Genomic DNA, 13,546 nt, shown 5'->3' on the forward strand with positions numbered 1-13,546 from the left:
AATTATTTTAATTTTTTATTATTATTTTTTTTTTTAACAAAATGAGGCGAAATGTATTTGGGAAACGGAAGGATAAGTCAAGACTTGTTTTGCGACGAATATGGGCAGCGGCTCCGTGGAATGTCGCACGCGATATTTTCTGCATTCCCACAGCAGCGAGCAGCTGCATATCCCAGCTTTTCTCGCGATCATCGATAGACCGTTTTAATGAGTCACGCGTTTCCCGCAGAATGGTTTATTATATCTGTTTTTCGCGGCGCGATTGCGCTGTTATTTCCGAATCGTCATGTATACCATTTTCGAGTTTTGCGCCCGAAGACAGGAGCCGCCTGATCAAGCGCTCTCGGGCTTTCTGTTTTTGTGCTCTACCACTTTCCCCTAATGAATTTCTGTAATGAATATATCCTAGAGGCAGAATCTCTCAAATGTGCGTCGTGCCCGTAATTATTTTCAGTTTTTCGTATCGGGCGTATTTAATTGACGTTGATTGCTGAAATTTACGAGGCTCGCGATGTTATTATTTTTTTCCTGCCACATTCCCTCAGTATTTCACTAATCATTCGTACGTATATTCAAGTCCAATATGTGTACTGTGGTAGTAACACATTTAAAAAACGCACAGATTATTTAGATTTAGAACAATCATTTACATAATTTTATTTTTAAATGAAAAATTTTGTTTTCTCGCGAAACTAGACATTTTACATTTATGTGATTCAGTAGAAAGAACAAATATTTCCTGTTTCGAAATGCTATTTTTTGCTTATTTTTGTAACATAGGATAATTTAAGAAAATGATCGATACCTTTCGATCGAACAGTCTTGCTCTTGATACTTCATACGAAAATTGCAAGCGAGGGAAGCTGCTTTTGCGTTTTCTTATCGCTCTCGGAAGGCTCGCGGAAGGCGTCACGAGATGGGAACCGAAAGGGAACCGGTCCTTCTCTCTTTCCACCGGTCTCCGGGCCCCGCATTTCACCCGGGTTGTCTGCGTTGTTTGTGCTTCGGGTATTAAATAATTATTATTTCGAAAGCGAGAGTAATCGCGCGCGGTGTGTAACCGCGCGGCGCCAAGTCCCAAGTCGAGGAAGGCGCCTCCGTGTTAGTGTGGCCCAGATTCGGCGTCCTTCCCTGCGGCAATGCTGTACCACTTCCTGTATATTCTCGCGCTCTCTCTCTCTGCCGTTCCTTCTCTCACCGCCTTTTTCTATCTCTCTACCATCATTTGTCCGCAATGCAAACTGCTCAGGAACGCAGAGCCCGTCCTTTTATGTATCTTCGGACTCGATCTTGGGTCTCGATTCGTGAAAACAAGTTATATTTTACGCTAAAATGCGCCTGCCTCGAAGGAATCTTTGAAAGATACCTTTGGTAATTCACAAAAACAATTAATATGATTTAATAAAACGTACGCGATTTTTTTTGGTACACTTTACGAAAGCTATTTTTTCTTCTTTTTTTTAACCGGTGCCAATATTGCGTAGTTTTTCTCTCTTACGCGTCGTTGGATCGCGCTTTGCCGTGACTAATTCTATAGGAAGTATGTACTGTTGTCCCGCGAAAACACATTTTTCAGTGTCCTCTTCATCACCGAGCTTTTTTTTTTCTTGCGACATGTACTGGCATCAACTCTGTGCAAATTTGTTGATTTTAATCCGTACAGATTGTATATGAGAAAGCGCGACGCGCGAAATCTTCTCTGTGAAAAGTTTGATCACGTTGAAACGCTTCATTAGGATTCCAATTAAAAGAAATGCATCATCATTTCACACATTTAAATGCAATTTTTCTAAAAGCGTAGAGAGTTTCCTCGTACGACGATAGAAGCGCTTTAAATACAGATTAATATAAAAATGAATGAACAAAGTTCTATTATCAGAAATAATTTTTTTTCAAAGTTTTCAAACAATCGATTATTTTTAATATTATTTTAGATATTATCTGCTAAATAAAATAAAGTGATCAGACATAATATTATATCAGACAAATACATATTTATTTCAAGACTAATCATTGTTTATGTAATGATTTGATTTAATGATGTTCTGATTTACAAAAACAATGATTCAATAAAATTTGGACTCTCTGAGAAAGAAATATATGTAAAATATTTATTTTTAATTCTCACAAAATCAATTAGATATTTCGAATAAAATTTTGATTAATAAATGAATTATTTTAAATTTCATATTAATCATTATTTGTAATTCGACAGAAGAAATATTTTACATAAACACTTTCTATTTCAAATAGTACAATATTTTGTCCAACGTTTTATCTTAATTGCTTTACGTTTATTATTAACTAATTGATTATTCCATAATTTAGCATTCGAATGAATTCGAATGACTTTATTTTAAATTGCATAAATATATTGGAATGCTAAAAGGCTGAATAATCCTAAAATAAACAAAGAGACGTACGTATACACAGCAAAGCACGCTTCTATTCAGTGAACAGTTACTTTTAGGTCGATCAACATGATTAGTCATCGATTAAATATTCTAATAAAAAAGGATAACTGTGCCGCAACACTCGTGTCTCGTGTTCAATAGCTCTAATGAATAATTCACAGAACAACAAACTCTTTTGAATTCCGGTCAACTAGATATATCGCGACGATGACGACGATTCGCCGAAGGTCGTTTCTACGACATCCGAACGAAAGTTATCGCCGGAGGAAATCGCGAGAGCCGGCTCTATTATACTATAGGCAATACGTCGGCGTCATCGACATGACCTAATCCAATCCCCGAGACAGGAGAAATTCTTCTTCCGATCTTTTGCTTTACACACGCGCGACGTAATCGCACCTTTCTCTCTCTCGCCTTCGGTTCACTCTTGTTTTCAACGCGTTGCGCAACATACACGCCACAAATTCGCGCGAGGTCCGGCATAAATTTCACCGTCTTTCTCGGCACTCTCCGGTCTCCGAGCGCCAGCAGCATCATCATCGGAGGACAACAATTTCCATCCGTGTCGCGCCGTCACGTCCGACGTAATCCGAGATATCGCATAATTCGAAATATACTCGTCGTTGGCAATTAATTAATGTACGAGGCTCTTCCTCCCCGCGTGAGAGAAGCTCGCAATTATATATACGCGGTATACAATAAAAATTTCCTGTAACTTTAAAAAGACGACTCTCTTGCACCCACGGATAAAATCGCGAAAGTCGGTTTAGTCACACATAAAGCGTTACGTATTTTGACAGTTGCAGAGTTTTTAATCGCGAAAAATATAATTGTCTTAATCTGTTCTAAAAAAAAAAAAAAAAACAAAATGATGAGTTATTGCAGTTATATGGATTTCCTCGCTGTACGGCATAATTATGAGAGAGTCACGTATAATTGCGTCTTTGTGTCTGTGCGTTTGTCGGAAACCGCAGCTTTGCGTGCATGTGACCACTGCTGCAAAAGGGAGGACGCTCGTTCGCGTCCGGTGGAAATTGAGTTTTATGGGCGCATGAATTTCACCGACGTAATATCTTTTGGGTGATGATACCGCAATCACCATCCGCATCACTTATCTCGTTCGTCCTTAGCGATAAATCAAAAAGACTTTGCGACGTATCAATAAGGAAATGTTTTTAACGGTTCGAAACACGTGGGTGCACACGGAGGTAAATAGAAGCTAATTTAAAAACATCTCATCATGCTAAGATAAAATAACATTGTTGTTTATTAACCGATTAGCATTTCAATGTTTTGCATTTGAAAATGGATTCTTTAATTCTTTACAGAATGTTTTATTAACTCTGTCCATCCGAAAAAATATATAGGTATATATTATTTTAAATAATAGGAAAAAATTAAAACTATAAAAGGCTGCACACTTTTAAGGTCATATGGTGGCAATAATTTTGTTATAGATGAAAGGAGATTATTTATTTAGATGTCCAAATTATTATTGCAACATGACGCATCTTGAAAACCTTTAACTTCAATTCTTTTCTATTATTTAAAATAGCGGAGAAATATTTCGAGTAGATAAAGTTAATGTAGACCACCTTAAAAAAATAAAAAGATAAAATAAAACATTTAGAAAAATAAAGCTTGATAAGCATGAAAGTATATATAAATTTCTTTCTCTTGATTACATTAAAAGAAATCTGAACATTTATTTCGCGTAATGCTAAAATAATGTAATCTTTTTTTTCGAAAGTATATCTCTCGAAATTACATGAAAATATTATCGTATGGATAAATTAAGCTATTCTAAATTTTAGCAAGTTAAATTCTCCTGCACGCATACAAATGCACAATTTTCGTAGAATCGTGTTTAACATCTACAAAACATTCAGTTTAGTCACACTATCATGATAAAAATGTCAGACCATAGTTGTTAGCCTTTACGAGATACCAGCTTTCACAATTACTAAAAAATGTTGAAATCTCTTACAATGTTGAAATGCGTTCCCAAATTACTTCTATACAGGCAGCGGTTTACTATCATCTTGGCGAATTCAATTACGTGTCGCTTCTTCGCGACTTGCGCTTAATCGCGCGGCTTAATTAGATCCTTTTTTTCGTGTCAAATCGTGAAACCAAATCTCGTTACACCATGGTATTTATCCTCTTTTCGAGAATTCGTTTAATCCGGAATACAGAGATTCTTTTCTCGCATCGCGCCAACGGTACAAATATTAGTTTATTGTCGTAGATAGCAATGGATAACAAAAATATCTTGACTAGATGTTGAATACGATTTATTTAGATAACATTAGTATGTATTCAAGATAATTTTTATTGACGTGCACATAAACGTGTGTATCATTACTTGACAGCGATCAGCTGTTCATTATCTCCTTTTACTTACGATATCTAAAGAAGGTTTGGAAACTGAAGCCACTCTAATTAAATATTCTAAGCTTAAATATACTAGAAGATAAATTGATAATATGTTTTATTTTCTTTTACCATCAAAAATATAATTTTTATTTATAATATTTAAATGATTAATATTTAACTTTTATACTGATATTTAAAAAACTGTTTATTTATATTTATTATACATGTCTATATACCTATAACTTTTGTTGTTCCCTCGAAGTGCTTCCGAAAGTGATCTTCTCCCCTTCTCTTTCCTCATTATATTTTCTCCCGTTCCTTCACGCGTGTGCGCGCGCTCGCTCGCCGCCACGATTGATAGCTTTCCACACAACGATCGGCCTTTACACTGACCTACATACCTGGCATAACAGTACTCGACGAATGTACTCGGCGGAGTCACTCGCGCGTCCGCGAAACCGGCCGCAATCGCGCGTGTATTCTCGTGTCGGCCCTTACTCGACGACTTCACTTCGCGAAGATGATTCGCAACGGATGGCACTTTGCGGTGAGGTTCCGTTGCACAAACACTGAAATAAAATAATACACCGACGACGTAGCGGTATAGGTAGCCATTTACCCCCGGTATGTCGCGAGAAGAAACCTCTCACGGAGAAATTCCGCCCGAGAGACGCGCAACACGTTTAATACACCGGGACACCTCTCTCGCAACGTTACGCGTGTTACACGAAGATGTTGCGACGAGTGTAAGTCTGGTATCTAAATTATTGAATAATAGATAATATATAATAATGAGAGAGCCGCACCGCACACTCTTATATATTACATTATTACATAATTTGAATAATATTACGCAATAAACCATTCTCTTTGACATTCTTTGAATATAAGTATATGTGCAATGGAGATATTTATATATTTTCGATATATTATTTTTAACGACAAGTACAAGTTTTCGCGATATTTTCCGAGGAAAAGTCATTCCAAGCCATCTAATTAAGTCGCGAGAAATTAAAGTCGCTCGGATTCGGACTTCTCTGTCGAGTTTCCGCGACAATGTTGAGTCGGATCGTAGTTACAAGTTTCACGCCAAGAATTCGTTTTCGTTATATTGGTCTAATTAGATAATCGTCGTGTTTCCTAGTTACAAACACGAGAGAGAGAGGTTGACATTTCGCTTCGCGCGATTTATTTGGATTTAGAAGTTTGCGGCAGAGAAGTTTTTCTTCTCTCTTGCAATCACACAGATCTAGCACGTTCAAAAAGTGCATTTTTCGCGTAATTGGACAATTTTCGTGAAAGTTCACCTCACTTATTTTCGAAATTTGCAAGATGGAAGATCTGCAAAGAGTGGAAAGAAGTTTAATTTTATAAGAATCCGCTCAAAGAGGCTGAATTTTAAATTGCGAGGATAAAATAAATGCTGAGATTTAATGAATTTTATATTTTGGAAAGGACACACATTTTTACAGACGTGAATTAAATCCGGTAAATAAATCTTTCGCTTTTGACGTGAAATTTTCTCCGGCAATAATTGCAATTAAGCACGCCGTGATCTATACGTCGTAAACCAGTTTTCCCATCAGACTAATTACTTTCTAATTCGAGAGGTCATGGCGAGATACATCGCGATTTCCTCCTGACGTCTCTCTCAATTTCATCGATAAATCAACGCGCCGCGATCGTTCCATCACAATTTCACCTGTGACCCCCCCCCGTGTGTGATATACGGCGGAAATTCAATGTCGTGACATTCGCGTGCTTGGAGCACTTGGACGATAGAAGTGTCGGAATTGAGCAATCGCTTTATTTTCCTATAGTTTGCGGTTTCAACATCTGCGGTTTAGCGGAAGTCTGTAAAACGTCCAATATAATAGCTAATTCTCTGCGAATGCTTAAGGTAATTTCCTCGACAATTAGCGAGATGATGAGACGCTGCAATGCCGTTTTAACTACGTAACATTCTGTCGTATATCATTACCAGCGATGGGGATATTTCAAGTGCATACTGTTGAAAATCATTATTTAATAAATAGAGAGATCCATATTTAAATAAAATATATTTTTTTAATATTTTTGTTTTTCCTTAGAATAATAGAGGTACTGATACGTAAAAATATTTATTTGAAATATATAAAATTAAATTAATTTTATAATTAGAATTTAAAATTGAAATAATTTTAAGACAATCAATAAAAATTCTAAAATGATACTAACAATAAGTTTTTAAATTTACATTTTAATTATTACAATTATTATTTCTCGTATTATATTCGACTTACTTATTTCATATAAGTTGACATTACTTATTTTAAATGAGACAAAATGACAAAATTAATACGCAAAATTAATATATCTATTTTTTAATCTTATTTTAGGAAGATATTTAATATCATTTAATAAAACCCGAATAAAAAAATTAAAGGAAAAAATATAAATTGTGAAAATATTCAAGTATTTTACTGCTCATCTGATGACAAAAATTATCATCATTGCACAGTTGGAAAATTTTTGTTTTCTTGTTAAAAACGGTCCCCGTTAAAATTTTTGTGTTAGATATTTAACACATTCATGTGTTAAATTAACATATTGCTGTTGTGTTAATTGAACTCAAATGTTAAATTATTAAAATAACTGAAAAAGTGTAAAAATAACACAATGTGTATTTACTTTTAATTTTACACAATAAATATGTTCGGTATTATTAGTGACAAGATTTATCTGTTAAAATTTACAGAAAAAAGATGTTAATTTTACTTTATAATATAAGTAGGGATGATAAAATGTAAAATTAACAATTTTATTAGTTAATTTTTACATTAAAACTATGTTAATTTAACACAAAATTTATTTTAAGTTTACTTGAAGTTTGCATTTATTTTATGTTAAAATATTAACACAATATTCGTGTCATCATTTAACATATCCGTATTATGTTAAATTAACACAAAAATTTCTGTGGACCGTTTGGGACATGTGATATTTGTTAAATTTAACACAAATTTTTTAACTGTGTGTTTAAAGTTCTAAAAGAAAATAAATACCTATATAGAAATATATATTTGAAATAGGTATATATATTGAATATATATTTTACTATCGATTTGTAAACTTAAGTAAATAATACTTCAAATAGAATTTCAATTAATATAAAAGTAAATTTTTTATTCAACACAATCTATTTATAATTTAATAGGAGAGATATTTAATGTGTAGACATTTTTATTTTTCATTTGAAATACTCATTTGCTCACGTCTGACTATACTATTACGCTTTAAAGACGCATAACAGAAGATAACAGAGGATAACAGAGGATAATCTGGCCGGAAGAGAGCGGCAAATTAATCCTATTGCTCCGTTAGTTCGCAATTAGCGCGAAATCGAAATCGTTTATCGCGTTAACGATGTAAAGACGACGGAATTTACTTGTTGTAAGAACTCCGAGGTTCTTGAATGAAACGAATGATGTATCGTTTCGCCGATGCGCCTCTAATTGCGGCAGGCGCGCGCCAAGCAGATCCGCGACCGGACGCGGAAGCGAGAGATGCGGCTCTCTTCTGCAACGGGAATGCAGATGCACCGAGGCGATGCGATCGCGAAAGTTGCAGCGCCGACCCGGCCGTCGAGTTTCTATACGTAATGACTCGCGCGCGAGCCATGTGCTCGTTTCGCGCGCGTGAATTTTTTTTTCAATCCCAACGTTTCTCCGCCTCTCACGGTGATTATTTTGATTTTACACTCTTCAATGTCGCGAGAACGTTGAATGTGAACGGGAAGGAGTGAGACGAAGTAACACGGTGCATATAGGTTCTTCGTGAGAAGTAAATAACCGGTTGTTAAGATGATTAGGCTGAGAGAGGAACCGGTGTGAGAGATGAGAGAAGGAAGGTAACGCGAAATCGGCCTAACGTGAAAGGAGACAGCGGGAGGAAATGCAATTTCACACTCTGATTCCTAGTCGCGCGTATATATACGTATGTTTCAATTTACATCGATTTATTTAATGAATTCAATTTAATAATTCAACTTATATTTATTTAATATAAAAGTTTAAAATTTAAAAGAGCACATACATTTTTTACAAAATCTACGATTTTTGTTTGAAAAATTCTTGTACGTAATATCTCCTCCTTTTTTCGCTGAGAGAGCTTTCGAAAAAATCCACAAATTTCTTTGCGCGAAGAAAACGATCCGATCGAATCGTTCGCGTGCCAGCTTATTTTCCGGTTGCATTTTTCCGACGAGTCCGCTATATAAGCGGTCAAGTGATAATTTATAACATCACACAAACACGTTTCTCGAGTGCCGCGAGCCAAGTCGTTAATATAGCCGTATACCGGTATCACCGTTTTCACGGTTTTCGAGCAACGCTCGTTTCGTGCCACGTGGTTCGAACCCAGGTCGCTTTTGCGCGATTTCATGAGGTGATCACGTTTCCTTGCGGAAGTACTCGTCGAGTACGAAAGACTGCGTGCATATATGTGCATATGCACGCACGCGTTTTCGTTTGTTGCATAAGTACGGTTCGCACAAATGCCCTTTGTGATGACGCGATGACAGATAACGTATCGATGTTTTCGGACTTATGGAAAAATCTGTTGCATGCAACATTCGCGGTTGCACCGTGTTATGCAACGGCGGTGCGAAGTGATGCATTCGTTTTTTCGCGTTTACAGCACCGCTCGTGCAGCCTCTCTTGCGATAAGATTCATCTGTCCGCGCGTTTTTAAATTAAAATTTTATACGCGTTTCTCTATAATTCGAGACTGAAAAATCAATTCATAATTTCATATAGTTTATATAATTTATATATATTTTATATAATTTTTTTATATTCTAATATATGCGTATATATCTTGATATATTTCGATAAAAATATGTGCATTTTTTTTTCCGTATTATATTATACAACACATAAAACTAGAAATAAATTTTTGTCACGAATCATAGATCGTCTAAAGTAGAGACTTTAATTATTTTCGGCACGCACTTGATATCCGATAAAAAAATAGTAGTTTCCAATTGTTCTTAGAAAATGAGTTCACCCACTAGAAATTCTATTTCTTTCCGAGAACCACTGAATATTGAATTGCAAATAGCAATAATCAAGTAGCTGCGAAATTGTAGTCTCCTCGCGATGAAACAGCAAGGTCGACTCCGTGTAGTTCTACCTGATGAGGAAGCAACGTTCTCGCAGAAAGGCCGCGATTATTTTCCCAGATAACGGGGATAGATAATCTCCCTAAATGATCGGGGTCTCTCTCTTTATAACGGCGCTCTCCTCAGATGCACCGAAGCGTGCATCTCGCGCCTGCATTCTTTACCGTCGACTTCCTTCTTCGTGCTGCTGTATTTTTATTTTCGGGAAACTCTTCCTCTTTTCTGAAAGATAATCCCGCGTCGCGAAAGTGCATGCAACGCCGAAATTACAAGCACGAATAATTGTTATTGAACGCGATGCAGCTTCCCTCTTCCAGGAATTCTCAAGCATCGTCATAGATATTTTCGTTCGCATATTTTTTTTCTATTATATCGTATTAAAATATTTTTGTATCGTATCATATCAAAATATTTCAGGTATAAGAGATTTTTTCAGATTCTCTCTAGAACTTTCATCGCGGAGCTAGCGACGATGAAAGTAACGGATCAACGAGTTCTTGTAAATGCGGAGGTGCAGCGAAACGTTTAACGATAATTAAATGATATTAATTAAATGATATTTCGCGCGGGTTGCGCAATTATTTTTCAAGCTCAGAAAAAAAGGAGGCAATATAAATAGGTATATATAATTATATATATGTATACATATATATTATTAATAATTTATATATTATTATAATATATTAATATATATTATTAATAAGTTATTTGCAATTTTATATATAATATATATATATAAAATACATATATCTAAATATATATTATATATATTTATATATACATATATAAAGCGCGGCACGTTTTTGCGAGGCAAATGATTAAAGACAGCCGGTTGATCGATGGTACATTCGATCGGGATTTCCACATGACCTCGAATTTCCTTGTCGGGAACCGCCTGGTCGTTAATTTACGATCTCGAACACGGTTTAGTAAAACGGCGGCAGACCGCGTTATAGAGCGCACGCCTACGTAGGCTATACGCGGGCTTGTCTCCGGAGAAAGTCGGCGCGTCTATAACTCGTCTCTCTATACAGCCGCCTGTTTTCTTTTTCCCCGCCGCGCGCGTGTATTTTCGAAATCTACTAACATTTGCGTCAGAAATGCACGCTCCTCGCAATTCGAGATATATTTTTATTCCATAAAGTTGCTGCCTCGAATTTATTTATATATTTTTCGAGACACATTTAATGTGATTCGCGCTATAATAAGAAGCTATAATAGTATGAGAATCGAACGCTTCTGTGTCGAAATTAGAAAATGGACTGTCAAGTCTTTGTCTAGAAAAAGAAAAATAATTCTATAGTGTTTTGTGTACATCACGGAAAATATAAACTTTAACGATGAGAGAAAAGTGTCGAAAGGAGGGAAATTTTCGAGGATAACGCAACATCGGCGACAATTGCGGCTCGAAAAGCGAATGAATCGTGAATCGAACGTGTCGTGATTTCGAGCACGTGGCTTGAATCGAGAATCGCGATATATTGCGAGCGACTCGACGGCGTTTTCTAACGCGGTGATTAAACGCCAAGAAAAAGCAAAAGTGAATACATTGCGTCGCGCTACGAAGAATTACGATAATTTTTCTTTCGCAAATGAGTCAGACTTTTAACTCGATTTCACGTCTCTCGCGTTGTGATTGCGCACATTATTTTATCAAGGTCGTGAGAGTAGTGACATAGTGTCTGGTTTTGCATCGGTCGGATGCGCACAGCCAGTTAAAAAACATTCCTGTGGATTTCTAGATTATGTCAGGCGAAGAATATGTAGTATATGTAATTTAAAAAAAAATGTTCTCTTTATTCTCTTTTTTTTATTATAATTAAATCGCACGAATAAACCTAGAGATCAATGGCGTTGAAACTTGGATTCTTTCTTTTTTTTTCTTATCAAATCTCATAGCTAGTTAAAGAACAATTTAAATCATCTACTTCTACTTCATGCACTATTATTGTTTAATCTGACATAAAGTTCTCTCCTCATCGTATTTAATTTTCAATTAAATCACACGATTAAACGTAGAGATCGTAGCATTAAAATTTGCATTCTCTCTATTTTTCTTATCAAATCTCATAGCTTTTATAATTAAAGAATAATTTAAATCACCTACTTCGTGCAGTGTTGTCGTTTAATCTGATATAAAAATCAAGTTCTCTTTTCATCATATTTAATTTTCAATTAAATCGCACGATTAAACGTAGAGCAGTCTCTCTCTTTTTTCTTATCAAAACATTTTTCTTAACAAGTCTCGTAGCTAGTTAAAGAATAATTTAAATCATCTACTTCGAGCACTAGTGTCGTTTAATCTGAAATGAAGGTCAAGTTCTCTTGTCATCGTATTGAATTTTCAATTAAATCGCACGAATAAACATAGAGATCGCGGCATTAAAATTTGCATTTCCTCTTTTAGTTATCAACTTTTATAGTTAATTGAAAAATTATTTAAATCATCTACTTCGTGCACTATTGTCATTTAATATAACACAAAGGTCAAGTTCTCTTGTCATCGTATTTAATTTGCAATTAAATCGCACAAACAAACGTAAGATCGCGGCGCTAAAATTTGCATTCCTTCTCTTTTTTTTTTGCAAAATCTTATAGCTAGTTGAAGAATAATTTAAATCATCTACCTCGTGCACATTATTGTCGTTTAATCTGACTCGAAGGTCAAGTTCTCTATTCATCGTTCAGTGTATTCAATTTCTATGCTCACGCGATGCATCGGACGGTGCATCGCGCGACCAAGACTCACATTTTCGAAGCCGCTCTCTCATGTCACGTGGCTACCCGTCCCGCCGTCTATCCCCGATCCATCCTAGAATTTCTCACGCAGCTGTTGATCCGTCGCGCATATATCCACGTGATTCCCTCGACGTGCACCCGAGATTCGCGAGATGCACCCTCCAAGCGGATCCTCTCGAATGAACGATGCGACCTCGCCTCTGCGGAGGATTCGTTTTGCGCGCTGCAAAAAACGTTGGCGAGTCGTCTTCGTTGCAGACGTTTTCGTGAACCGTACTCTCTCTCTCGCGAGAGAGACGAGGAGAGAGAGCCGAACCGAGAGAGGAGGGAACGAAATGTGTCGCGGTGAGAGGCCGGCGCTCGACTGCTTCGAATGCACACGTCGGATTCCGCTTGCTCCGGAATACCTGCAATGCCCACCACTGTCGTCGTTCCCCGGGTTCTAGAGACGGACTGTGTATCTGCTAGAAACGGAGTGTGTACCTGCTCGCGGTGGTGGATTCGATTCGGGGGATTCGTGTTGGGATTCCGTTGATTCTTGATCTAAGCCAACGATTGGCTCCGTGTCGCAAGGTTAATCCCCGTTAGTTTCGGAGCTCTGAAGGATTAATCAGAGGCAAAACGAAGGTCGGACGTAGATGACGGAGCAACGGAAAACGTGAAATGAATGCGGAACCGCGAGCGTCGTAATAGTGACGTTGAAATGTTCGGAAATGATATTTTCCGCATATGTAACGTATACTTTTCCGGTCATTAATTTCGTTTTATGATTTTTTGACACACACACATACACGGGCTCTCTCTCTCTTATTTTAAGTTTTCGACAGGCGTTCAATTACGTGTGTGAAAGGATCGG

The 13,546-nt window shown here is 36.6% G+C and overlaps 1 protein-coding gene across 4 annotated transcripts in view; it reads right to left on the minus strand.

Moving 5' to 3' along the window:
* Nucleotides 1–13,517, minus strand: part of LOC145938924 (pancreatic triacylglycerol lipase) — a 21,525-nt gene extending 8,008 nt beyond the window's left edge. For 2 of the 4 annotated variants that reach the window (XM_083042831.1, XM_083042830.1), the window contains exons 1-2: nucleotides 12,701–13,517; nucleotides 5,027–5,359 (exon numbers count right to left, since the gene is read on the minus strand). In XM_083042831.1, coding sequence (XP_082898957.1) covers nucleotides 5,027–5,091 — 65 coding nt within the window. In that variant the 5' untranslated portion in view covers nucleotides 5,092–5,359; nucleotides 12,701–13,517. Of the gene's footprint in view, nucleotides 1–805; nucleotides 1,793–5,026; nucleotides 5,360–12,700 lie in introns of those variants that run through there. The other 2 variants (XM_083042833.1, XM_083042832.1) reach the window with 2 other exon arrangements.
* Between the last annotated feature and the right edge of the window lie 29 nt (nucleotides 13,518–13,546).

This window comes from Prenolepis imparis, unplaced genomic scaffold (assembly GCF_030444845.1).
Source record: "Prenolepis imparis isolate NDT839.2.m4 unplaced genomic scaffold, iyPreImpa1.0 SCAF_7, whole genome shotgun sequence".
Lineage (NCBI taxonomy): Eukaryota > Metazoa > Arthropoda > Insecta > Hymenoptera > Formicidae > Prenolepis > Prenolepis imparis.